The following is a 27,928-nucleotide window of genomic DNA, read 5'->3' on the forward strand; positions in this document are numbered from 1 at the left end:
AAGAGAGAGATGAACATAAACAGAGAGATGAACATAAAGAGAGAGATGAACATAAACAGAGAGATGAACATAAACAGAGAGAGATGAACATAAAGAGAGAGATGAACATAAACAGAGAGATGAACATAAAGAGAGAGATGAACATAAACAGAGAGATGAACATAAACAGAGAGAGATGAACATAAAGAGAGAGATGAACATAAACAGAGAGATGAACATAAACAGAGAGAGATGAACATGAAGAGAGAGAGATGAACAAAGAGAGAGAGATGAACATGAAGAGAGAGAGATGAACATAAAGAGAGAGAGATGAACAAAGAGAGAGAGATGAACATAAAGAGAGAGAGACAAACATAAAGAGAGAGAGATTAACATAAATGTTCTATAGGATTGAGGTCAGGGCTTTGTTATGGCCACTCCAATACCTTGACTTTGTTGTCCTAAAGCCATTTTGCCACAACTTTGGAAGTATGCTTGGGGTCATTGTCCATTTGGAAGACCCATTTGCGACCAAGCTTTAAATTCCTGACTGAGGTCTAGAGCTGTTGCTTCAAATTATCCACATCATTTTTCTGCCTCATGATGCCATCTATTTTGTGAAGTGAACCAGTCCCTCCTGCAGCAAAGCACCCCCACAACATGATGCTGCCACCCCCGTGCTTCACGGTTGGGATGGTGATCTTCGGCTTGCAAGCCTCCCCCTTTTTCCTCCAAACATAACAAGGGTCATTATGGCCAAACAGTTTAATTTTTGTTTCATCAGACCAGAGGACAAAAATATGCAAAAATATCCTCTGTGTGCAACATAAAACACCAAATAAGGCATGCAGAGCAGAATTAGGTCGATACCCTCTAATTATAAAAATCCAGAAAAAAGCCGTTCAATTCTACAACCACCTAATAGGAAGCAATTCCCAAACCTTCCATAACAAATCCTTCACCAACAGAGAAATGAACCTGGAGAATAGCCCTCTAAGCAAGCTGGTCCTGGGGCTCTGTTCACATACAGACACCACAGAGCCCCAGGACAGCAACGCAATTTAACCCAACCAAATCATGACAAAACAAAAAGATAATTACTTAACACATTGGAAAGAATTGACAAAAAAACAGAGCAAACTATAATGCTATTTGGCCCTAAACAGAGAGTACACAGTGGCAGAATACCTGACCGCTGTGACTGACCCAAAATTAAGGACATCTTTGACTATGTACAGACTCAGTGAGCATAATCTAGCGATTGAGAAAGGCCGCCGAAGGCAGACCTGGCTCTCAAGAGAAGACAGGCTATGTGCACACTGCCCACAAAATGAGGTGAAAACTGAACGGCACTTACTAACCTCCTGCCAAATGTATGACCATATTAGAGACACATATTTCCCTAAGATTACACAGACCCACAAACAAATCGAAAACAAATCCAATTTTGATAAACTCCCATATCTATTGGGTGAAATACCACAGTGCGTCATCACAGCAACAAGATGTGTGACCTGTTGCCACAAGAAAAGGGCGACCAGTGAAGAACAAACACCATTGTAAATACAACCTATATTTACACTACCGTTCAAAAGTTTGGGGTCACTTAGAAATGTCCTTGTTTTTGAAAGAAAGCACATTTTTCGTCCATTAAAATAACATCAAATTGATCAGAAATACAGTGCCGACATTGTTAATGTTGTAAATGACTATTGTAGCTGGAAACGGCAGATTTCACTCCTGTGTTCCAATGGCACGTTGCAAAAGGGTTTTCTAATGATCAATTAGCCTTTTAAAATGTTTAACTTGGATTAGCTAACACAACGTGCCATTGGAACACAGGAGTGATAGTTGCTGGTAATGGGCCTCTGTAAACCCCCAAATTGAACATTGAATTGAGAGAGAGAGAGAGAGAGAGAGAGAGAGAGAGAGAGAGAGAGAGAGAGAGAAGAAGAAAAAAAAAGAGAGAGAAAGAGAGAGAGAGTGAGAGAGAGTGAGAGAGAGAAAGAAAGAGAGAGAGAGAGAAAGAAAGAGAGAGAGAGTGCATATAGATAAGTACATAATTTTTCACACCAACGTGGCCAGAAGATGAACAATCCAATTAGTTAGAGCAAGGCCTTTTATTTAAGGAGAGTGTTAGATTTACACAGTTAATCAAAACAGCCATGAAGAGCGTTTCTCTACTATAATTATGAGGGCGTCGCCGGACCAACCATGCTGTTATTACTGTGTGTTTAATTAAACATGATCAAAGCTAGATCTATAGCATCCGCAGCAGCAGCAGCTAGATCTATAGCATCCGCAGCAGCAGCAGCTAGATCTACAGCATCCGCAGCAGCAGCTAGATCTACAGCATCCGCAGCAGCAGCTAGATCTATAGCATCCGCAGCAGCAGCAGCAGCTAGATCTATAGCATCCGCAGCAGCAGCAGCTAGATCTATAGCATCCGCAGCAGCTAGATCTATAGCATCCGCAGCAGCAGCAGCTAGATCTATAGCATCCGCAGCAGCAGCTAGATCTATAACATCCGCAGCAGCAGCAGCTAGATCTATAGCATCCACAGCAGCAGCAGCTAGATCTATAGCATCCGCAGCAGTAGCAGCATGAGGCATGTTACAATGCAGACATATCCTGATCTAGTCCCAGGCTTAGTTCAGGATCAGTGTGAGATTAGAAGAAGTCAGCGCGTGATATTTACTCTCTCAGAAGCTAGGTTTCCACCCAATTGCCGACAGATTTTCGTGTGAATATTCTGAAGTCCTCATTAAAACAATTTTCCCACCAGAGATGTGTTTCCAACAAATGTTCTCGTTGCTGATAAAAAAAACTGTGCACGATGATGTAGTACACATAAAAATAACTTTTGCAGTTAAATTCCCATGTACTGAATAAAAAATAGAATATCATTTTCAACTCTACTGATGGTTTAGTCACAAAAATGTTTGCGTTATATAGCAAATATTCCCACTCTGGTCTTGGCACTTGCGCTCAAGAGACCCTCGATATTTATTGTAAAGGAGCATGGAGTTCATCTCCTTGCATTTTCACCACCCTGTAAAGTTGACTAAGTCTGTAGCCTAATAAACTACATGGTATCCCGTGTCGTAGTGGAAAGACCACACACCATGTCATCGTGTGACTCTAAGTTTACTTCGGTATGACGGTTAATATATACATATTTGCGCGTAAAGGCGTTTCCTCCGCTTTTTCTCACATAATGAATTTTACCGACACAAAAAGATCCCAGCTTGTCTAGCGTATTTTGTTTGGCTGACATTTGGAACGTCTACTGACAAATTAGATGTTTCCATCAGTCTTGTCTTGACCTTTTTTATCTGAAATGTACTTTACACAGCATAAAAAGGTTGGATGTAAGCCTGGTTAGTGACCTTATTTGATATGAGACTCAATAATTAAACAGCACAGTGTGTGAAAAACAAATTAAAGTCTAGTATGTGCTACTGACAGGTTGATGAATATATATGGGGAAACCTACACAAAGAAGCTCCTTGTGAATCACACAATGATACATGGCGCTATTTACACACAATGATTGGAACTTATGTTTGTGGACAAACTTCCAGGGAAATTGGATGTTCAGCAATTTCGATGTATTACCATATTAGACATGTGTGTAAACAGAGCCTAAGAGAGTGAATTAGAACATATGAGATGGGAATGCTGGTATTGTAACAACGTGTGAACACACACACCTTCCCTGTTTTCCTGTTCCATGTTACACACACACATCTGGGCACAGCCTCCCTTTGAGTGAGCAGGATGCCCCCTGCACAGCTGAACACAGGGCTCTGCCCACCGTCTTACCCCCTGTGGGGGCCAGGTGGGGCAGAGGTAGGGGTGCCTGTTCGGCCCCCACCCGTTGTATGGGAATGGTGAAGAGGAGAGGGGGCACCAGACCGTAGAGCTGCGACAGGAGCGAGACCAGCGGGAAAGCCCAGGTCGAGGGCAGTGTGCCTGGGGAGAAAAGCAGGAGGGAGTGGGTGATGTGAAGGGGCAGACACAGGAGGATAAGGAGGCAGAGGGAGAGGCCTAGGGAGCGGGCAAGGGGAGAGCAGCGTTTTGGGGGGCCGGAGCCTGGACCATTAGGGTCCTGTCTGGGCATCACACAGACCAGATCTAGGTAAATGGCCAGCAGGCCCATTAGGGGGAGCAGGAAGACGGTCACCCCATAGACATAGACCAGGAACTGGGGGCTGAGGACGGTGTCGGGGGCACACACCCCCCAGTGGCTCCCATGGATCTCGGCATAGGTGAAGTTATGGAGATCCTCCACGTAGAACTTGGACAGGAAGCCGCCGTAAGGGAGGTACTTCCCGATCACAGAGCGGTCCTGGTTGTACTTGGGAGGCATCGGACGGGGAGGAGGGGAAGTCCAGTTGCCTGGGGGGATGCCGTCCAGCCCCAGCCCATCCAGCCATCCCTCTTCCCCTCCCCAGGTGTCCAGGACGTTCCAGCCGATGAACTGGGCAAAGGAAGAGAGGACAGAGGCCACCCAGCACAGCAGGACCACACACAGGGCCCGCCGACGTGTCACCAGCAAACTGTAGCTGAAACAGAGAGAGAACCCAGTGGGTCAAATGAAGCCAGCATGCACTGATGTTCTAAAGCAGGGGTCTTCAACCTTGTTTACCCAGGGACCCCCGCTGAGGCAAACTGGCAACCCAGGGAGCCCCATCATATGTTAACCAAAAATGTATTTTTCACGTCTTGTCTTATCATCAGGTGAATGATAATGGCGAGGAGAAGTAACATTAACCAACATTTTAAAATGAATAGATTTGGTAGACAGTTTTTCATTATTTTGACCTCCCCACATTATAATTGGAAGTATAAACACTAACATAGCCTATTAGCTAGACAAAGGTAACTCCAAACACATTTTTGCGAAAAGTAGCTGTTTTGCTGGTTAAAAAAAGGTAAAACATGTGTTGTCAAAAATGTATGTCCAAGTCAAGAAAGCTTACCAGCAACCAGTGGCACTTTCTGTGACCCATACTTTTCAAAGCCTATGTCAGATACTCCAGTGAGCAGAGATGGGCAGTATTTATGTTACATGTACTTGAAATATGTCTTTCAATTACTTCTGAGTATTCTGTAATATGTATTACCCTGGGCTGAACTACACTCCAACGTATTTTGTAACAATATACTTTCGAGAGCTGTAATTAGTATTTTCAAAATACAAAATACATTTTCTATACCATTTTCTAAAGCGGTGTCACGACTTCCACCGAAGTCGGTTCCTCTCCTTGTTCGGGCGGCGTTTGGCGGTCGGCATCGCCGGTCTTCTAGCCATCGTCGATCCACTTTTCATTTTCCATTTGTTTTGTTTTGTTTTCCTACACACCTGGTTTTCATTTCCCTCATTAAGTGTTGTGTATTTAACCCTCTGTTCCCCCCCATGTCTTTGTGTGGAATTGTTTGTTGTAAGTGCTTGTGCACATGTTTACTGGTGCGTGACGGGTTTTGTACCCATGTTTGTTATTCTTTATGCCATTGGTTTTGCAATTAAACTACTAGTTCTGCTCTCCTGCGTCTGACTTCCCTGCCACAAGTTACGCACCTCTTACAGAATTCCACACCGCTGAAATGGAGTCAGCAGGAGCAGGTGCCCCTGGTATGGGGGTCGAGGAGCGCGTCCAGGAGCAAGCGGCGATGATCCACCATCTTGGCGCCGCTATGGACCGCGTCGTCCAAACCATGGACCACTGGGAGAGACAGGGAGTTCTTCTAGCACCTCCACCAGCACAACCAGGGCCTCCACTACTCGCCTCCCCTTCACCCAGTCCCAGTGGGATTCGTCTCGCCCTTTCCCGGGAGTACGACGGGACGGCTGCACGCTGCCAGGGTTTCCTATTGCAGCTAGATCTCTACCTGGCAACCGTCCACCCAGCTCCTTCAGGCCGTGAGAGGGTGTCTACCCTCGTCTCGTGCCTCTCAGAGAAGGCCCTAGAGTGGGCCAACGCCGTGTGGGGAGAAGGAGATGCGGCACTGGACCATTTCTAGGATTTCACCCGCCGTTTCCGGGCAGTCTTCGACCACCCGCCCGAGGGTAGAGCGGCGGGTGAACGTCTCTACCATCTGAGGCAGGAGACGAGTAGCGCCCAGGAGTTTGCCATGGACTTTCGGACCCTGGCCGCCGGCGCGGGATGGAACGACAGGGCTCTGATCGACCACCATCGCTGCAGTTTGCGCGAGGATGTCCATCTGGAGTTGGCCTACAGGGACACCACCCTCACCTTCGACCAGCTGGTGGACCTGTCCATTCGGTTGGATAACCTGCTGGCTACCTGCGGACGTCCAGAGCAGGGTCTGTCAGTTCCATTCCCCAGCACCACCGCTCCGATGCCCAAGGAGCTGGGAGGTGCTGTGCGCAGGGAGACCAGAGGAGGTTCTGTCTCGTGCAACATCTGTGGCCGCAGAGGTCCCACTGCCGGTCGGTGTCGGGTTGGTTCCTCTGGGAGTCGAAGCAGCAGGCAGGGCACTCTAGCGTCACCCCAGGTGAGAAAGCACCATTCTCACCCAGAGCCCTCTGTTGCACACATGTTTTTGTTTGTTACTTTTCCTGAGTTTTCCCTGCATTCCCAGCATAAGGCGCTCGTCAATTCAGGCGCGGCTGGGTATTTTATAGACATATAATTTGCCCATAGGTTAGGGATCCCCATCATTCTAGTGGCTATGCCCTTCCCAGTTCATGCCTTAGACAGTCGACCATTAGGGTCAGGGTTGATTACAAAGGCCACCGCTCCTCTGGGCATGGTGACGCAGGGGGGTCACACGGAAAGAATCAGTCTCTTCCTCATTGACTCTCCTGCATTTCCCGTGGTGCTAGGCCTACCATGGTTAGCTTGTCATGACCCTACTGTTTCATGGCAACGGAGGGCTATCACGGGGTGGTCGCGAGAGTGCTTGGGGAGGTGTTTAGGGGTTTCCGTTGGTGCTACTACGGTGGAAAGTCCAGACCAGGTCTCCACCGTGTGCATTCCCCCCAAATATGCCGATTTGGCGCTCCCTTCTACAAAAGAAGGCGACTCAATTACCACCCCATCGACGGGGGTATTGTGCGATAAATCTCCTGGTAGACGCCACACTTCCCAGGAGTCACGTGTACCCCCTGTCACAGGTGGAGACGGCGGCTATGGAAACATATGTCTCTGAATCCCTGCGTCAGGGGTACATTGGGTCCTCCACTTCACCCACCTCCTCAAGTTTCTTTTTTGTGAAGAAGAAGGAGGGAGGTCTGCGCCCGTGTATTGACTATCGAAGCCTAAATCAGATCACTGTGAGGTACAGTTACCCACTACCTCTAATCGCCACTGCGATTGAGTCAATGCACGGGGCGCGCTTCTTCACCAAACTGGATCTCAGAAGCGCTTACAACCTGGTGCGTATCAACCTGGGAGATGAGTGGAAGACGGCGTTCAGTACGACCTCAGGGCATTATGAGTACCTCGTCATGCCGTACGGGTTGATGAATGCTCCATCAGTCTTCCAAGCCTTTGTAGACAAGATTTTCAGGGACCTGCATGGGCAGGGTGTAGTGGTGTATATTGATGACATTCTGATATACTCCACTACACGCGCCGAGCATGTGTCCCTGGTGCACAGGTTGCTTGGTCGACTGTTGGAACATGACCTGTACATAAAGGCTGAGAAATGCCTTTTCTTCCAACAGTCAGTCTCCTTCCTAGGGTACCGCATTTCCACCTCAGGGGTGGAGATAGAGAGTGACCGCATTGCAGCCGGGCATAATTTTGGCCGACTCCCACCACGGTAAACGAGGTGCAGCGGTTTCTAGGGTTTGCCCATTACTACCGGAGGTTTATCCGGGGTTTTGGTCAAGTAGCGGCTCCCATTACCTCACTGCTGAAGGGGGGAACGGTACGTTTACAGTGGTCGGCTGAGGCGGACAGGGCTTTTGGTCACCTGAGAGCTCTGTTTACCTCGGCTCCCATGCTGGCCCATCCGGATCCCTCTTTGGCATTCATATTGGAGGTGGACGCGTCTGAGGCTGGGATAAGAGCCGTGCTCTCTCAGCGCTCGGGCACGCCACCGAAGCTCCGCCCCTGTGCTTTCTTCTCGAGGAAGCTCAGCTCGGCGGAGCGAAACTATGACGTGGGGGACCGAAAGCTGTTGGCTGTCGTCAAGGCCTTAAAGGCGTGGAGGCATTGGCTTGAGGGGGCTAAACACCCTTTTCTCATCTGGACTGACCACCGCAATCTGGAGTACATCCGGGCAGCGAGGAGACTGAACGCTCGCCAGGCAAGGTGGGCCATGTTTTCCACCCGTTTTGCTTTCACACTTTCTTACAGACCAGGTTCCCAGAATGTGAAGGCAGACGCACTGTCCCGGCTGTATGACACAGAGGAGCGGCCCGTGGATCCCACCCCCATACTCCCGGCCTCCTGCCTGGTGGCGCCGATAGTGTGGGAGCTGGACGCGGACATTGAGCAGGCGCTACGTGCAGAGCCCACTCCCCTCCAGTGTCCCGCTGGGCGTCTGTATGTTCCATCTGCTGTCAGTGACCGGTTGATCTATTGGGCCCACACGTCACCCTCCTCTGGTCATCCAGGCATCGGTCGGACGGTGCGCTGTCTGAGTGGGAAGTACTGGTGGCCCACGTTGGCTAAGGACGTGAGGGTTTATGTTTCCTCCTGCTCAGTGTGCGCCCAGTGTAAGGCTCCTAGGGACCTGCCCAGAGGTAAGCTACACCCCTTACCCTTTCCACAACGGCCTTGGTCGCACCTGTCGGTGGATTTCCTCACTGATCTTCCTCCTTCACTGGGTAACACCACGATCCTGGTTGTTGTGGACCGGTTTTCTAAGTCCTGCCGTCTCCTCCCTCTGCCCGGTCTCCCTACGGCCCTACAGACTGCGGAGGCCCTGTTTACACACGTCTTCGGGCACTATGGGGTGCCTGAGGATATAGTGTCTGATCGGGGTCCCCAGTTCACGTCGAGGGTCTGGAGGGCGTTTATGGAACGTCTGGGGGTTTCGATCAGCCTTACCTCGGGTTTTCACCCTGAGAGTAACGGGCAGGTGGAGAGAGTTAACCAGGATGTGGGTAGGTTTCTGAGGTCTTATTGCCAGGACCGGCCGGGGGAGTGGGTGGCGTTTGTGCCCTGGGCAGAGATGGCCCAGAACTCACTCCGCCACTCCTCCACTAACCTATCCCCCTTCCAGTGCGTACTGGGGTATCAGCCGGTTCTGGCTCCTTGGCATCAGAGTCAGACCGAGGCTCCTGCGGTGGACGACTGGTTCCAGCTCGCGGAGGAGACATGGGACGCCGCTCATGTTCACCTTCAGCGCGCCGTGCTGTGCCAGAAAGCCAGAGCAGACCGTCACCGCAGTGAGGCCCTGGTCTTTGCACCGTGGGACCGGGTCTGGCTCTCGACCCGAAACCTGCCCCTCCGCCTGCCCTGCCGGAAGCTGGGTCCGCGGTTTGTGGGGCCATTTAAAGTCCTGAGGAGACTGAACAAGGTCAGTTACAGGTTACAGCTTCCCCCCGATTACCATATTAACCCCTCGTTCTATGTGTCTCTCCTCAGGCCGGTGGAGGCTGGCCCGCTCCAGGAGTCTGAGGTGCGGGAGGTTCCTCCGCCCCCTCTGGACATCAAGGGGGCCCCGGCGTACTCCATTTGATCCATATTGGATTCGAGGTGTCGGGCGAGGGGCCTTCAGTACCTCGTGGACTGGGAGGGGTACTCTCTCTGAGGAGAGATGCTGGGTTCCGGTGGAGGACGTGTTGGACCCTTCAATGCTGCGGGAGTTCCACCGTCTCCGTCCGGATCGCCCTGCACCTCGCCCTCCAGGTCGTCCTCGAGGCCGGTGTCAGCGTGCTGCTGGAGCCGCACTTCAAGGGGGGGTACAGTCACGACTTCCACCGAAGTCGGTTCCTCTCCTTGTTCGGGCGGCGTTCGGCGGTCGGCGTCGCCGGTCTTCTAGCCATCGTCGATCCACTTTTCATTTTCCATTTGTTTTGTCTTGTTTTCCTACACACCTGGTTTTCATTTCCCTCATTAAGTGTTGTGTATTAACCCTCTGTTCCCCCCATGTCTTTGTGTGGAATTGTTTGTTGTAAGTGCTTGTGCACATGTTTACTGGTGCGCGATGGGTTTTGTACCCATGTTTGTTATTCTTTATTCCGTTGGTTTTGCAATTAAACTACTCCGGCTATTACCTAGTTCTGCTCTCCTGCATCTGACCTCCCTGCCACCAGTTACAAGCGGTTTCCCTTGCATTGGTATCAAAAGTCTGATGGCACTCTGGTGTGATAAGAGCGTCTGCTTAATGAACTAAATATAAATGTATATGTAAAAATGAACAATTGCAAAGCATGTTGAGTAGTATTATCCACTTCAAAACAAGGCCAATAATAATACCCATTGTGCTTTGCTGTTAATTTTGGTAAATTTTCACATATACAGTACATTTCCATTTTGGTAATTTAGCAGACACTCTTATCTAGAGTGACTTGCAGTCAGTGCATTCAACTAAGATAGATAAACAACAACATATCACAGTCATAACAAGTAAAAATGTAATTCTGTATTTCAAAACATGAAATGCATGTATTTTTATTAAATACATTTCAAGCGTATTTGGTAGTTTACTTTGATACATTGGTCTTTATGGTATTATCAGGTGTGAAGGTAAAACCCAGATGCAGACAACATCAAATTAACAATGGTTTAATAATCCAACAGGGGCAGGCAATAGACATGTCAAGGCAGGCAGGGGTCAGTAAACCAGAGGTGGGGCAACGGTACCGGACGGCAGGCAGGCTCAGAGTCAGGACAGGCAAGGGTCAAAACCAGGAGGGCAAGGAAAATAGAGATTGGGAAAAGCAGGAGCTGAGACACAAAAACGCTGGTTGACATGACAAACAAGACGAACTGGCAACAAACAGAGAACAGGTATAAATACACAGGGGATAATGGGGAAGATGGGTGACACCTGGAGGCGGGTGGAGACAATCACAAAGACAGGTGAAACAGATCAGGGTGTGACAGGTATTTTGTAATTGTATTGTGTAATTAGTCATTTTTGCCCATCCCTCCCAATGAGTGTAATGAGCTCCAATGAGTGTAATTTGCTCAATTTAAGGAGTTGAGAAATAAAGTAATCATCATTTGAAATAAGATTTTCTCACATTTTCTACTGTATGTAATAATACAATTGTTTATTCTGTTGTTTCTAGCGTTATTCATAAAAATATATATTTGTTCCACTTTTTGGTTTGTTTTTCTTTTTATATTTTTGTCAGAACTCCGGTTGAATACCCCTGGTCTAGAGTGCAGTCCTGAGAATATTTGGCAAATTATTTCAGGTGCACTTGATTTAGCTTTGGCACTTTTTACCCCCCCCCTCTCTGACTCACCTGCTCCCCATGCGGTGCTTCAGGTGGGAGTTGAGGGTCATGAGCAGCAGCAGGCAGACAGTGAACTGCCTGACCAGCAGAGGACAGCACACCAGGGTGATGCAGGTGTACAGGCACTGGGGACTCCTCAGGTTCAGCAGCACAGAGACAGGCACCCCTACCGCACCCCCCACTGCCCCCACCCAGCCTAGACACAACTTCAGGCAGGCAGAAACACTCCCGCTCCGGGTATGACCACCTCCACCCTGTCCTCCTCCATCCTCCTCCATCCCACCACCACCCATAGACATCCTCACACTCACCACGATCACCGACACAGATACCACACACTGACTCACCGAGATCAGCCACATGTGTTCCATGGCTGAACCTAAGAGGGGGACAGAGACAAAGGAGTGGGGAGGTGGGGGAGGAAAGAGAGAGAGGAAGACAAAAGTGAAATTGGTTGAGGTGTCAAACCTAGAGTAACTCTAAGAGATCATTCAAAGTTCCTTCTGCACTTGTCCCAACAGTGGATGTCCTATCATGGCTCCCTAGCTAATTATTACCTTTGCCCAATTAGCTCTTTCATCCCTTCCTCTCCCCTGAAACTGGCTTCCAGGTGAGGTTGCTAATTATTATTTATATTTTTGTACCTTTATTAAACTAGGCAAGTCAGTTAAGAACAAATTCTTATTTACAATGGCGGCCTACCAAAAGGCAAAAGGCCTCCTGCGGGGACGGGGGCAGGGATTAAAAATTATAAATAATTAAATATATAGGACAAAACAAACATCACAACAAGAGAAACACCACAACACTACGTTAAGAGAGCCCTAAGACAAAGTGGGTGGGGTTATATCCTGCCTGGTTGGCCCTGTCCGGGGGTATTGTCGGTATTGTCGGTATTGTCTCCCAACCCCTCCTGTCTCAGCCTCCAGTATCTATGCTGCAATAGTTTATGTGTCGGGGGCTAGGGTCAGTCTATTATATCTGAGTCAGTCTATTATATCTCCTGTCTTATCCGGTGTCCTGTGTGAAGTTAAGTGTGCTCCCTCTAATTCTCTCTCTCTCCCTCCCCTCCCGGAGGACCTGAGCCCTAGGACCATGCCTCAGGACTACCTGTCCTGATGACTCCTTGCTGTCCCCAGTCCACCTGGTTGTGCTGCTGCTCCAGTTTCAACTGTTCTGCCTGTGGCTATGGAACCCTGACCTGTTCACCGGACGTGCTACCTTGTCCTGGACCTGCTGTTTTTGACTCTCTCTCTCTACTGCACCTGCTGTCTCGAACTCAGAATGCTCGGCTATGAAAAGCCAACTGACATTTACTCCTGAGGTGCTGACCTGTTACCCCCTACAACCACTGTGATTATTATTATTTGACCCTGCTGGTCATCTATGAACATTTGAACATCTTGGCCATGTACTGTTATAATCTCCACCCAGTACAGCCAGAAGAGGACTGGCCACCCTTCAGAGCCTGGTTCCTCTCTAGGGTTCTTCCTAGGTTCCTGCCTTTCTAGGAAGTTTTTCCTAGCCACCGTGCTTCTACATCTATGTACATTGCTTGCTGTTTGGGGTTTTAGGCTGGGTTTCTGTATAGCACTTTGTGACATCGGCTGATGTTAAAAGGGCTTTATAAATAAATGTGATTGAGAGTGATTGAGCATGGCAGCAACACATGACAACACAGCATAGTAACAACACAACATGACAACAACATGGTAGAAACACAACAAGGCAGCAGCACAACATGGTAGCAGCACAAAATATGGTATAAACATTATTGGGCACATGAGGAAGCATTCTCAGTCAATTTACCTGGGACATAAAAAAAGAAAAAAAGACAATGGCAATAGTTTGAAAAGAAAGAGGGTAAGAATGGAGAGAGTGAGTGAGTGGGAGGTCTAAAAGAGAAAGATTGATTGAGAAAAGCGAGTGGTGGGAGGACAGAGTAAAGGAAAAATAAATGAAAAGGGAGAAGCAGAGGCAGGAAGTTGCGGGGGAGAGATTGTTAGATATTTGTTCTAGGGATTGGAGACCTGTACGGGTACTTGGAGAGTGAAAAGGTCAGCGTAGACTGGACCTGACAGAGCACTCAGACTGAGGATGTGAGCACCATGCAAACACAGTGTAGAGAGGGTAGGCTCTGTGAAACAGACCGCTAACATCACACACTGCAGCAGACAGACAGAGCAGGAGACATTGGTGTGAACTTGCTCGAGTGTGATTGACAGGTAATTTCAGAACATTTTCAAACAATGGTCTCAAATAAAGCAAAGCGGCTGGATATTGAAATAGCAGATTTAGCGCTGTAATATGCCACCTGTCTCCTCAGAATAATGAGTTTGACCTTTTCAGGACATCCAGACGACAAGTTGTCCGTTTTCATAATAATTATGACTGACTGGAATAATCGTTTTATACAGCTGCATAATCAGTTGATACAGTTGTCTCCTGTCCTGCTCCTTGAAGGGCCTTGAAATAATTATTGGAGTTCATTCCACCTTATGTGGTTGTCTTCGGTTTGAATCTGTGACTGGTCGCTTTCAATGTGATTAATTTATTTTTGCTAATCAATTACGGTAAGCATTGAGAGACAACACAAGCATACAGACTCACAGCCACACTACACAGTCAGAGCTTTAGATTTAGATAGTAGGAAGCTCAATGGATGACAGAAAATATGATAGAGAATATAATGGAAAGAGAATGGATAGAGAACAGATGGTGATTTTGTGGACCCCAGGAAGAGAAGCTGCTGCTATAGCGCAACAGCTAATGGGGATCCTAATAAAATACCAAATACCAAAATATAGCTGTCTAGAACAGTAGAATAAATGAGAAAAGACCAAATTACCTCATATGTTGTGGATGTATAGATCTGGATAAGAGCGTCTGCTAAATGACTAAAATGTAAATGCAAAATGTAAATATAAGTCTATGACAGTTCTAATCTGTCCTCTGTAAACCTTCCCTCGCTCTTTACCTCCCTATCTCTTCCTCTCACTCTATTCTTCTGCACTGACTGACAGAATAAACTCACATTCATAAACCGTCATTACCCTCTCTGCCCACCTATCTCCTGGTCTTGTCTATACAAACATATCAATTGTGTCAATGTTGAAGCAGTGCTAACCTTTCCACCCGAGCTGTGCAAAGGTCACCACAAGCATTGTAAATAAGTAAATAAAAAAGACCAAGGTTATAGTTAACACATTTACTCGCAGACACACACACTCAGGTCAATCGAACATGTACAAATGCACACACACACACACACACACGAAAAGAGACACTCAAACGCGTGTAAACATAATGGCACAGATGGAAGAGATGATGAACAGAGAAAAACAATGGAGAGAAATCAGAGAGGGACAGAGAACGCAATCTCTTATCCAGTGAAGGGTTTGGGCATTGTTCTGTGGCAGCAGTACATTTACATGTGCTGTGTTTCAGGCAGCAGTGCATTTATTTTTCAACGGCTATTTCAAGGATAACAAAGAACAAATGAAGTGGCATTGTTGTTTTTTTCCATGGAGGAAATGTACCATGGGAAATAAAGAATGATTGTTGCATGCAGAATTCAAAGGAATTTGATCATGATCTCTGTCAGTAGGCTATTTGTAGAAATCCCTTAAGAATACGATATGGTTTTATATAGTATGTATAAACTGGAAGTAGAAGCAGTGTTGTTGTCCATTGGTTTACTCCAATTAGGGGAGGGATGGTAGGGTTAGGGGAAAATAATAAAGGAAAATGTATATATTTTGAAATATATGTCTTTTATATATATATATTTTCCATAAGATAAGATATGGTTACAATGCATTTCACAGATCTTTAAATACTGACGGGATATGTCACAAGATTATTATAATAAAAACATAATTTTGAATTACAGCATCCTGGTTATTGCATTCACTGTGTAGATTATAGTAACATTAGACATTAGTATCCTATTGCTGCAATAAAAAAGTACTTCCATATACCACAAAAAAAAAGCTAATTAATTCCTATTGCTGCTCCAGGGCACGTGACTCTTCTTTTGGAGACAATTTCATAATTCAATGCTTTTGATTGTGATGTAGCCTTAATTAACCTTGGGCACTGCAAACTGCTTTGAAATGCATCAGGTTTGACTCTGATTGGGCTAGAAATTCATCAACAGGGCATCTTGTGATGAAAATACGAACGTACAGGGTGAGGTCATATCTCGCGAGAACGAACGCGATCCACCCGTTTTAACACGGGCTGGAAACCCCATCTTACCCTCTTCCTCTCGCTGTCCACAAGCAAGGTAAATGATGTCTGGTCTCCGGCCTTATTTGACCCACTGTATGACATTTTCGTGATAATTATTCTCACATAACTGACCGCGTATACATTGAACAATCAATGAACAAATACCTGGTTTTCCGGGAAGTCTACAGAGTCCTGTAGATTATTTAGAATAAAATACATTTGCTTGTGACACTCGCACGTACCTTCCAGTGATGGCTACCCCATGCCTCTGCATTGGGCCTAAACATTTCGCTTGTCCATTTTTAGATAAGACAATTATGTTATCTACGCTAACGGTGTCTTTCATTTGAATGTGTTACGCTCGTCGGCTGTTGAACTGTGATCCTTCTTATACTGTGGATTTCTGCCTCGAATTTCTGATGTGGATACATGTATCGGTTTATAGGTTCATTGCTAGCATTGTGGCTAACTCCAGTTAGTTAGCTACCATTTTATTTAACGGTGGCCGGTTTGTTGGTGAGATGGTTTGCCCTGATGATATCAGTTATTTGTTTAAATTGGACTTCAGATCATTCAGGACTTTGCACAATATGAGGGATTTATACTATCACGAGATGTGCATGTTTTCCATCGCCACTGTCTAACAGGAAGGAAAGTAGTCTAGAATTAGCTAGCCAACTAACGTTAGTTGCCTGCTTAATTAAGCAAGCTGTTCATCACCCATCTGGTTAACTAACTAGTTAGCGAGATAGTGTGATTTGTAGAAAAGTTATCAATAGTAGTGTATAGACGTGTAATCATCAGATTAACTGTTTGAGTATTGGGGCGGTCGAGTCATCCTATCGTCTGCACATGACTATATAACTAACGTTAGTTACATGAGTAGCTAGGCTACATATTGAATGTGCTCAGGACCTCAATCTACCCAGGACATTCGTTGCAGTCTACATAGCATCATTCATACATTGTACCTCATACTGAAGTTCTTTACCTCTCTGGCAGATGCCTGGTGTCACAGTGAAAGACGTCAACCAGCAGGAGTTTGTCCGTGCCCTATCGGCTTTCCTGAAGAAGTGAGTTTTCCACTCAGTTCTTTAATTTAAGTATATGTAGTCGCATACACGTGAAGCCTTGTTCAGTTCTTGCTTTGTAATGCATTGAGCTTTTGTGAATGACTAACATACAGTTCAAGTCAGAAGTTTACATAGGCTTAGGATGGAGTCATTAACTCGTTTTTCAACCACTCCACAGATTTCTTGTTACAAACTATAGTTTTGGCAAGTCGGTTAGGACATCTACTTTGTGCATGACACGATTTTTCCAACAATTGTTTACAGATTGTTTCACTTAGAATTCACTATCACAATTCCAGTGGGTCAGAAGTTTACATACACTAAGTTGACTGTGCCTTTTAAATAGCTTGGAAAATTCCAGAAATAGATGTCATGGCTTTAGAAGCTTCTGATAGGATAATTGACATAATTTGAGTCAATTGGAGGTGTACCTGTGGATGTATTTCAAGGCCTACCTTCAAACTCAGTGCCTCTATGCTTGACATCATGGGAAAATCAAGAGAAATCAGCCAAGACCTCAAGACCTGGTTCATCCTTGGGAGCAACTTCCAAACGCCTGAAGGTACCACGTTCATCTGTACAGACAATAGTATGCAAGTATAAACACCATGGGACCACGCAGCCGTCATACCGCTCAGGAAGGAGACGCGTTCTGTCTCCTAGAGATGAACGTACTTTGGTGTGAAAAGTGCAAATCAATCCCAGAACAACAGCAAAGGACCTTGTGAAGATGCTGGAGGAAACCGTTATAAAGGTATCTATATCAACAGTAAAACGAGCCCTATAGTGACTTAACCTGAAAGGCCGCTCAGCAAGGAAGAAGCCGCTGCTCCAAAACCACCAATAAAAAAGCCAGACTACGGTTTGCAACTGCACATGGGGACAAAGATCGTACTTTTTATGAAATGTCCTCTCGTCTGATGAAACAAAAATAGAACTGGTTGGCCATAATGACCCTCGTTATGTTTGGCGGAAAAAGGGGGAGGCTTGCAAGCCGAAGAACACCATCCCAACCGTGAAGCGCGGTGGTGTAAGCATTACATTTACGTCATTTAACCTCTTGGGGCTAGGTGGGACGCTAGCGTGCCACCCGTGGTGCACTCCATCAACAGCAGGTGCATTTCAAGAGCGGCAAATTTGAATCCAAATAAATGTCAAAATTCAAATTTTTCAAAAATACAACTATGTTACACCATTTGAAAGATAAACATCTCCTTAATCTAACCACGTTTTACGATTTCAAAAAGGTTTTACGGCGAAAGCATAAATTTAGAGTATGTTAGGACAGTACATTTACAAGAGTTGTGTGTAATGTTTTGTCAAGTCAAAGACAGGGTCACCAAAACCATAAAACCAGCTAAAATGATACACTAACCTTTTACAATCTCCATCAGATGACACTCCTAGGACATTATGTTAGACAATGCATGCATTTTTAGTTCTATCAAGTTCATATTTATATACAAAAACAGCGTTTTACTATGGCATTGATGTTGAGGAAATCGTTTCCCTCCAATAACCGGCAGTCAAGTCAGCGTCACAAATTAAATAATTAAAATTAGAAAACATTGGTAAAATATTATATTGTCATTTAAAGAATTATAGATTTACATCTTTTGAACGCAATCAACTTGCCAGATTTAAAAATAACCTTACTGGGAAATCACACTTTGCAATAATCTGAGCACTGTGCCCAGAAAAATACGCGTTGCGATACAGACTAGACGTCATGTTGGGGAGATCTAAAATCGAAAATACTATGTAAATAATCCATTACCTTTGATTCTCTTCATCAGATGTCACTTCCAGGTATCACAGGTCCATAACGAATGTAGTTTTGTTCAAAAAAGCTCATCATTTATGTCCAAAAATCTCCGTCTCGTTAGCACATGATGTAAGCCAGCCGGACTTCTCGTCATGAACGAGGGGAAAAAATATATTTCCGTTCGTTCAAACATGTCAAACGTTGTATAGCATAAATCATTAGGGCCTTTTTTAACCAGAACATGAATAATATTCAAGGTGGACGAATGCATAGTCTTTTATAACGTATTGGAACGAGGGTACCCAACATGAAGTAGCGCGCCAGGTGTCTAATGGGACATCACCGTTCCATGGCTCTTGTTCGGTCAGATCTCCCTCCAGAAGACTCAAAACACTTTGTAAAGGCTGGTGACATCTAGTGGAAGCAATAGGAAGTGCCAAAATATTCCTAAACCCCTGTGTTTTTCAATGGGATAGGTTTAAAGTCAATACAACACATCAGGTATCCACTTCCTGTCAGAAAATGTCTCAGGGTTTTGCCTGCCAAATGAGTTCTGTTATACTCACAGACACCATTCAAACAGTTTTGGAAACTTTAGAGTGTTTTCTATCCATATATAATAAGTATATGCATATTCTAGTTACTGGGTAGGATTAGTAACCAGATTAAATCGGGTACATTTTTTTTATCCAGACGTGCAAATGCTGCCCCCTAGACCCAACAGGTTAAGAGCGACTTACAAATTGGTGCATTCACCTTTATGATATCATCATGTTGTGGGGGTGCTTTGCTGCAGGAGGGACTGGTGCACTTCACAAAATAGATGGCATCTTGAGGCAGGAAAATTATGTGGATATATTGAAGCAACATCTCAAGACATCAGTCAGGAAGTTAAAGCTTGGTCGCAAATGGGTCTTCCAATTGGACAATGACCCCAAGCATACTTCCTAAGTTGTGGCAAAATGGCTTAAGGACAACAAAGTGAAGGTATTGGAGTGGCCATCACAAAGCCCTAACCTCAAATCCTATAGAGCTTTTGTGGGAAGAACTGAAAAAGCATGTGCGAGCAAGGAGGCCTACAAACCTGACTCAGTTACACCAGCTGTCAGGAGGAATGGGCCAAAATTCACCCAACTTATTGTGGGAAGCTTGTGGAAGGCTACCTGGAAAGTTTGACCCAAGTTAAACAATTTAAAGGCAATGCTATCGAATACTAATTGAGTGCATGTAAACTTCTGACCCACTGGGAATGTGATGAAAAATCATTCTATTATTCTGACGTTTCACTTAAAATAAAGTGGTGCTCCTAACTGACCTTAGACAGGGATTTTTTTCTGGGATTAAATGTCAGGAATTGTGAAACTGAGTTTAAATTAATTTGGCTAAGGTGTATGTAAACTTCTGACTAAAACTGTATGCTTTTCCTGTTCCAGGTCAGGAAAGCTGAAGGTCCCAGATTGGGTGGACATTGTCAAGCTGGCCAAACACAAGGAGCTGGCACCCAGCGATGAGAACTGGTTCTACACCAGAGCTGGTATGATTTTGATCATTGACATTCTTCCCTTCAGGACTACCTGTCTGCTCAGGCCGTTAGTCGAGTATGGTAGATACAATCTGTTATTGGCGTTGGTTTTGACCAAAATTGGCCACAAATGATTTTCCTGACTGTTAGTGCAGAAGTATGGAACGAGGTCATTGTGACTCTATCAGTGGTGTTAACCTCTCTTCTCCCTCCCAGCGTCCACGGTGCGCCACCTGTACCTGCGTGGGGGTGCCGGTGTGGGCTCCATGACCAAGATCTATGGTGGTCGCCAGAGGAACGGTGTGTGTCCCGCCCACTTCAGTGTTGGCTCCAAAAACGTGGCCCGCAAGGTGCTGCAGGCCCTCGAGCTTCTCAAGATGGTGGAGAAGAACCCCAACGGGTGAGTAGAACCACGCTGGTTAGAACGTTGTCCCTAGACACTTGAGTCAAGGTCGGCGTTCTCATTGGTCCTTATGGTTAGGTTTAGGGAAAGCAAGCGGATCCTACTGAGAACAGAGGGAAACACCAGATATGAACTGTTTTATTACGTCACCTAGTCCAGGTTCCAGAGCACCACTGGGTTGACGATTTTAAATTCACTTTTCATGCAACGCTTAAGAAAGAGTGGGAAAAAAATGTCTTCCCTTGTTGAAAACATTTTGTGCCCACTGAACAAAACCGTATACAGACAAAGCATCTTACAAGTGCTCAATTTCATTAGTGTTGATTATATTATTTGCATGAAATCTGGATAAATGTACTATTGTGATCTTACCAGGCTCGTTCAGATTTAATTGATTTAGTAGCTTTGTAGCAATTTCTACAAATGGTTGGGCACATTATATCCTATGGCAGTTGTGTAGGGGTGTCATTGCAGTCTGGTGTTACCTACTCTGGTGTTGTCAGTCGACCTGTGTAAGGGGTGTTGATGTCGTCTTTGCTGTGTTACTGTACAGAATGGAGTTGATCCGTTAGTATGGCGGGGTCGGAGGAAGGCCCTAAAAATTCACACTCCGGCCACCCTAGTCATAGACTGTTTTCTGTTACTGTACGGCAAGCAGTACCGGAGCGCCAAGTCTAGGTCCAAAAGACTTAACAGCTTCTACCCCCAAGCCACAAGACTCCTGAACAGCTAATCATATGGCTACCCAGACTATTTTCATTGCCCCACCTTTATGCTGCTGCTGCTACTCTGTCTATGCATAGTCACTTTAATAACTCTACCCACATGTACATATTACTTCAATTACCTCGACTAACCGGTGCCCTCGCACATTGACTCTGTACCGGTACCCCCTGTATATAACCTCGCTACTGTTATTTTACTGCTGCTCTAATTAATTTTTTACTTAACACTTATTTTTCTTGACTGCACTGTTTGTTAAGGGCTTGTAAGTAAACATTTAACTAAAGTCTACATGTTGTATTCTGCGCATGTGACAAATGTATTAATTTGTTCTGTTGCTGACTGAACCTCTTCTCTCACAGTGGTCGCAGACTAACCGCCCAGGGAACCAGAGATCTGGACAGGATTGCTGGCCAGGTGAAGACCTTCTCTTTACCCCACCAGCAGTGTTTGGTTACCTACCTTCTGGGGAGCCCATGGGTTGTGCAGGCCTGTTCCAGACAAATGGCAAAACTAATAAGTTAAATTGGGACCGTGAGAGAATTTGGTCAAATGTGTGGGGGGGCTTATTTGTCTTTCACACGTTCAAGTGGAACCTGTTTGGCGTTAAATGGAAATGTGTTTTTTGCATATCCCACTTCCACTGAGACACCCTCAGTGTGGTCACGGCCAGGCATCAGCTGTTATTGACGGAGACCCTGGAGCAGATGGGGTTAAGTGCCTTGCTCAAGGGCACATCGGCAGATGTTTCATTTAGTCTGCTTGGGGAATCGAAACTAGTAACCTTTCCGTTATTAGCCTAGCGGTTAGAGCGCTGGGCCATCTGCTGCCTTGCTTGGCTGGAATAAAGGCTTTATAGCCCCAAGGCTCACCAGGACCAGGGTACTGCCTTCTTGTACCTCACCGTATCGGGCCCATGGGCCCTTATCTAAAAAGTCGTTTCAAACATGTTTTGTTGCAGAAATAAGTTTGTTTCATCACTGAAACATGTCACCCTGCACTTTGATGGTAGAACATCCCACAGTGCATGTAATGAAAGCATTAGCAGTGTTGCCCAAGCATTCAGCCTGCCTTTTGAATTCAGCCAGCTGTCCTTGGTCTAGATTTATTTTCTAACTTTGCTCCTGAGCCTCGCAGCCTGCATAATGAATGTCACTCTTATTTTTTTTTTTTTTACTGTTGTTAAAAACAAACAGCAGCTCAGCCCCTGTCGGCAGCAATCTGTCTGCTTAAGAGGAACAACAGTGTGACAATCCAAGGGTAAACAAGCGGAGGGAATTTCATGCTGACTGAATCCACCGTATGGTGCCGCTTCTCCCTCTTGATCCTTTGTAATGAGCTGAATTTAGATGCACTAACCTGGCCCTCCCTGGCTGCTACATGGTGGCGTCATCGCTTGGCTCCCCCCTGTGCTGTTTTTGATGGCTTAGAAATCGGTTTTTATCCCAAGGAGCTAGGTATGGCATGTGCTGTCACATGACTGGCATTTCTGAGGGGTTCTAGTGGAGTCACTGTCCTCAAGCTGTTTAATTCCAGTGTGATGTGGGCCTCATTACTTTGTTAGATCAAGAGCCCACTTACTCACTGGAATAACCTCTGAACAAATCTGCACCACTAAATGTCTTGTTTTGATTTGTTTCCCCAGGTTGCAGCTGCAAAGTTGCCCCCCAAGGCTGCCCCCGCAGTTTAATAAATATTTTTTGGAGAAGATGAAATCTTGTCTGTTCTTTTTTCAGATCTGAGCAAGTTGGGATTTACCAACAATAGATGGAAACTGGTTTCTTCCATTGGTTTCTGGTTTTGCATACCAATGTTAGATGTTACCTCTGGTCTTGATGTCTATGGGGGACTGGATTGATGAAGTGTAGGAGTTGTTGGTATGGTGTTCGGTTTAGTCTACACAATTTGGTTTTTGTTGAATTCCAATAAATTTCCCAAACAATTACTCACCTCATGCGCTTAGTTAAATTCTTACTCTGTCATACCGGTAACACAAACCATTTGTCATTTGAGTCTTAGCTATGCATAGCTTCAAAATGTTAAACTATCATGTTGATCTTTGGCCTGCTAGTTGCCTTGACACCTGCCATGGGAACATTGTTGTGTATGAGAATATGGCTTGATGCGACAGTGCCATCTAGAGGAGACTGAACTCGACTGCAGGTCACCCAGCAGAAATGTCTCACAAGGAGGGGGTTCAGTGCTGCTGGAAGTCTTTGGTGTTACCTGTCAAGTTAAATGTGATTTGCACATCCTCAAATGCACAGTGATGTCCTCCAACTCTACCAGAGGAAGAGGTGACGTGAGCTGTTTCGAGCTCCGAAATCTGTCAAATAAGCCCAATATGTTCCTATGGGCTTATTCTGCACCAAAGCTTGTCGCCTGTCTTTCTGCCTTTAGGGCGGAGACATGAGCATCTCTTCATTATACAGAGCTGTGACTACTGCTTCCAACAAAGACATTTTGTTTGTTCACTCTGATCATGTAAAAAAAAATAAGTTTGCTACCTTAGTACAAAAGTTTCTTAAAGTATACTGAACCAATATAAACGCAACATGTAAGATATTTTTTGAGGGAGTGTGCAATTGGCATGCTGACTGCAGTAATGTGAACCAGAGCTGTTGCCAGAGAATTGAGTGTTAATTTCTCTACCATAAGCCACTTCCAATGTCATTTTATAGAATTCGGCAGTAGGTCCAACTGGCCTCACAACCACAGATCACGTGTAGCCACGCCAACCTAGGACTTCCACATCTGGTTTCTTCACCTGCTGGATTGTCTGAGACCAGCCACCTGGACAGCTGATAAAACTGGGTTTGCACAAACGATAATTTCTGCATTGTCAGAAACTCTCAGAGAAGGTCATCTATCTGCATGCTCATCCTCACCGGGTCTTGACCTGACTGCTGTTCGGCGTCGTAACTGACTTCAGTGGGTGAATGCTCACCGGTGACCTGGAGAAGTGTGCTCTTCATGGATGAATCCCGGTTTCTACTGTACTGGGCAGATGGCAGACAGCGTGTATGGCATCCTGTGGGTGAGCGGTTTGCTAATGTCAACATTGTGAACAGAGTGCACCATGGTGGGGTTATGGTATGGGCAGGCATAAGCTGCAGACAATAAACAATTGCATTTTATTGATGGTAATTTGAATGCACAGAGATACCGTGACGAGATCCTGAGGCCTATTGTTGCACCATTCATCCGCCGCCATCACCTCATGTTTTAGCATGATAATGCACGGTCCCACGTCGCAAGGACCTGTACACAATTCCTGGAAGCTGAAAATGTCCCAGTTCTTCCATGGCCTGCATACTCACCAGGCAGGTCACCCATTGAGCATGTTTGTGATGCTCTGTATCGAAGTGTACGACAGCGTGTTCCTGTTCACGCCAATATCCAGCAACTTTGCACAGCCATTATTGAAGACGAGTGGGACAACATTCCACATGCCACAATCAACAGACTGATCAACCCACATGCGAAGGAGATGCATAAGGCAAATGGTGGTTACACCAGATACTGGCTGGTTTTCATATCAACGCCACTACCTTTTTTTTATGGTATATGTGACCAACAGATGCTTTTGTATTTCCAGTCATGTGAAATCCATAGATTAGGGCCTAATGAATTTATTTAAATTGACTGATATTCTTATATGAACTAACTTTAGTAAAATCTTGGAAATTGTGGCATATTGCGTTTATATTTTTCTTAAGTGTAGATTTATTTTGTGTATTTACTGTTACTACAACAAAGAAATACTTAAATATGTAATTTTGTCAATGAAATGTTACATTAAAATAATGTAGGATTTCATTCATTCCTATGGACGATTGTACCTTCTGAGGAATACCAATATGGCGGACTCTGGCTTCAAAGCCTCATATTGATCAATGCATAGTGTTGCAATCTAGTGTTCGTATACATGATTGGTCCAGACCGGCTGCTTCTTATAAAGGCATGATGGGTATTTAACACTTTAAGTCAATACCTGTATTTCCTCAGTAACTGAAGTACACAGGCCCAATTCTTATGATCCCTTGCCACCTATGCACTTGGAGGCAGGACTGGACAGGTGTTAGCATGTCAAAAGATGAACTAAACCCCTACAATACGACATAAGCAGAGGATTTAGCCTAATGCCTTATGATGAGACTGCACCTGTTGTACCTCAGACATCCACCAGAGAGCGACACAGTACAGGGAATGTTCTCACCTGTTGGGTTGCCATCCAAAGAGATGACTTGTCTTTATGGTCTCATGCTGGAGGTGGAACAAGACATCATTTATTTTTATTTATTTAACTAGACAATTCAGTTAAGAACAAATTCTTATTTACAATGACGGCCAAACCCGGACGATGCTGGGCCAATTGTGGGCCACCCTATGAGACTCCCAATCATGGCAGGATGTGATACAGCCTGGATGCACTGAGACAAATGATTTTCAGCGCATTTTCACAGCCATGTAACTAGGAACTTTAGTTTTTGGACATTTATGGGACTAATCTCTGATGCAATTACGCCGAATTTTACTGCTGGGTTTTCCAAATTAGTGAGACAAGGGGCCAGATTCAATCAGATCGTGATGCACGTTTTAAAGGCAACGTACCCACGTTCGCGGAGAACACATTAATGGTAAATGTTGAATATGTCGGCGAAATCTTTTAAATGTCAATCGTGCTATACCGCGGATCTTCCGTGGTCCAGATTGAATCTAGGTTTAGAGTTTTGTGGCTTGGCAATGCTTGTTTTCAATTCAAACGGTCAGTGATGAGTTCAAATGATTAGGCAACAACCATGATGTGAAAGTTAAAACAGCCATATGATCATTTCATTCTGTTTAATGAATTCCCTTTTTAGGATTTAGAGATGTGTCATAGGCCTACTCCAGAGGAGGCTGGTGAGGGGAGGACGGCTCATAATAATGAATGGAGTGAATGTAATGGTCTGAAACACATGGAAACCAGGTGTTTGATGTGTTTGATACCAGTCCATTTATTCCATTCCAGTCATTACTATGAGCCCCTCCTCCCCATTAAAAGTGCCACCAGCCACCACTGGCCTACTCAAACCTTTCAGTTGTCCTCATCTGTTCCATGGCCACACACAGCAAAGCTGAAATGAAACAGAATGCCGTATTTGCTCTGAGACTGTTACTAACAAGTGTGGCTGTTTGTACTGGCTTGTGTGTTTGTGTTTGGGTGTCAGAGACAGTGTGTGCTGTTTCTGTGTTTGCGTGATACCATGTGTGTAGTGTTGATTTCTGAACACTAAGCCCGCTGTGTTTGCCAATCTCTCATCCACTGCCTACTGGGGCTTTGTGTGTGTGTGTGTGTGTGTGTGCGTGTGTGTGTGTGTGTGTGTGTGTGTGTGTGTGTGTGTGTGTGTGTGTGTGTGTGTGTGTGTGTGTGTGTGTGTCAGTGGTGTAAAGTTCTTAAGTAAAACTACTTAAGTCGTTTTTTGGGGTATCTGTACATTATGTTACTATTTATATTTTTGACAACTTTTACTTCACTACATTCCTAAAGAAAATAATGTACTTTTTACTCCATACATTTTCTCTGGCACCCAAAGTACTCATTTCAATTTGAATGCTTAACAGAACAGGAAAATGGTCCAATTCACTCACTTATCAAGAGAACATCCCTGGTCATCCCTACTGCCTTTGATCTGGCAGACTCAGTTAGTTTGTAAATGATGTCTGAGTGTTGGAGTGTGCCCCTGGCTGTCAAAAAATAAATAATATAATCATATAATAATAGTAAGTAAATCATGCCATCTTGTTTGCTTAACATAAGGATTTTGATGTATAGCATTGACTTTTACTCAAGTATGACTATTGAATACTTTTTCCACCTCTGGTGTGTGTGCATGCGTGCATCTGTGTAGGTACACTGGCCAGCTCGGTGCCGGTGTATTCCCTTGTCAAATGTATACAGGACTGTCTCATCTATTTTTCGTCAATCATCATAACGCCGCTCCATCAAGTTTTCCCCCGTCTCTCAGGACATATTAATCAGTAGACTTTTTATACCTCTGTCTCATTCCCCTCTCTCTCGGTTTCTTTCTCTCCCTCCCTGTTTTTGAATAACAGCTGTTCTGGACACCTGAACCCCTCCCTCCCTCCCTCCCTCCCTCTACTCTGTAATTGTTAGGAGATGGAGAAGGATAAACATGTCCTTGAGTGATAGGGAGAGATGTGTGGAATGCACCAGAGGAGATGAGTGTTGTTTGTTCACTTGCTACTGTTAGACAGAGGCTCTGTCTATCACCAAGCTGCTCTGCTGGGCTTTACTCCACACTCCCATTGTTCTCAGTATGGAGGGAGAAAGAGCCTGCTTTTAATGTTAGCCTTTTATTCTGGCCTTTTATTTGTGTGTTGGGGGGGGCAGAGAGATAATTACCGGTGTGGTCCCCAACAATAGCAATTACCACTGTGAAACAATTATCAAATGAACTTAATGCACATCATAGTGTTTTATCCATTCAGTACTGTAGATTGGAGGCAGCTGCAGCTACTCTTGGCCTGAATAGAATACGCTGACTAAATGGATGTAGTCTAGGATCCTACATCCTCAGGCTGCTACCAGCTGATAACCGGAAAATCTCTCTGCCGTACTCCTCTCAAAAACAGTAAAAATAGCACCACTATCATGAGGTTCTTCCAACTCCCAACCTGTCTCTCTCTCCCTCACACCCACCCTGCCCCCTCCTTATCCCCCCTGGCAGGGCCTCCTTCAGAGGAAAGACGAAGACTACCCACAATTCATAATGTGGCCAGATCAAGGCTGAGACTTTCCTCCGAGTCCATCGCCACTGAGCAGCTTACTGTT

The 27,928-nt window shown here is 45.2% G+C and overlaps 2 protein-coding genes across 2 annotated transcripts; one reads left to right on the top strand and one right to left on the bottom strand.

Annotated features, from left to right (window-relative positions):
* Window positions 1-2,487: 2,487 nt before the first annotated feature.
* Window positions 2,488-14,453, bottom strand: LOC106605680 (adenosine receptor A1-like). The gene is made up of 3 exons (XM_014201570.2): window positions 14,220-14,453; window positions 11,381-11,750; window positions 2,488-4,547 (listed from the first exon to the last, which is right to left on the bottom strand). The coding sequence occupies exons 2-3, from the start codon at window positions 11,740-11,742 to the stop codon at window positions 3,716-3,718; spliced, it is 1,194 nt and encodes a 397-aa protein (XP_014057045.1). The 5' UTR covers window positions 11,743-11,750; window positions 14,220-14,453; the 3' UTR covers window positions 2,488-3,715.
* A 1,133-nt stretch (window positions 14,454-15,586) lies between these two features.
* Window positions 15,587-22,805, top strand: LOC106605681 (40S ribosomal protein S19). The gene is made up of 6 exons (XM_014201571.1): window positions 15,587-15,659; window positions 16,607-16,677; window positions 19,876-19,976; window positions 20,181-20,364; window positions 21,453-21,507; window positions 22,736-22,805. Exons 2-6 carry the CDS (start codon window positions 16,607-16,609, stop codon window positions 22,778-22,780), a joined length of 456 nt encoding a protein of 151 aa, XP_014057046.1. The 5' UTR covers window positions 15,587-15,659; the 3' UTR covers window positions 22,781-22,805.
* The last annotated feature ends 5,123 nt before the right edge of the window (window positions 22,806-27,928 follow it).

Source organism: Salmo salar, chromosome ssa05 (assembly GCF_905237065.1).
Source record: "Salmo salar chromosome ssa05, Ssal_v3.1, whole genome shotgun sequence".
Classification (NCBI taxonomy): domain Eukaryota; kingdom Metazoa; phylum Chordata; class Actinopteri; order Salmoniformes; family Salmonidae; genus Salmo; species Salmo salar.

What these genes read in the sequence shown, in the direction of transcription:
- LOC106605680 (XM_014201570.2), bottom strand. Translation starts at nt 11,742, where the DNA reads ATGGAACACATGTGGCTGATCTCGGTGAGTCAGTGTGTGGTATCTGTG. An exon ending in AAGCACCGCATGGGGAGCAG is followed by an intron (nt 4,548 to 11,380) that starts GTGAGTCAGAGA and finishes TCTCTGTTTCAG; the next exon opens with CTACAGTTTGCTGGTGACAC.
- LOC106605681 (XM_014201571.1), top strand. Translation starts at nt 16,607, where the DNA reads ATGCCTGGTGTCACAGTGAAAGACGTCAACCAGCAGGAGTTTGTCCGT. An exon ending in CTATCGGCTTTCCTGAAGAA is followed by an intron (nt 16,678 to 19,875) that starts GTGAGTTTTCCA and finishes TTCCTGTTCCAG; the next exon opens with GTCAGGAAAGCTGAAGGTCC. An exon ending in CTGGTTCTACACCAGAGCTG is followed by an intron (nt 19,977 to 20,180) that starts GTATGATTTTGA and finishes TCTCCCTCCCAG; the next exon opens with CGTCCACGGTGCGCCACCTG.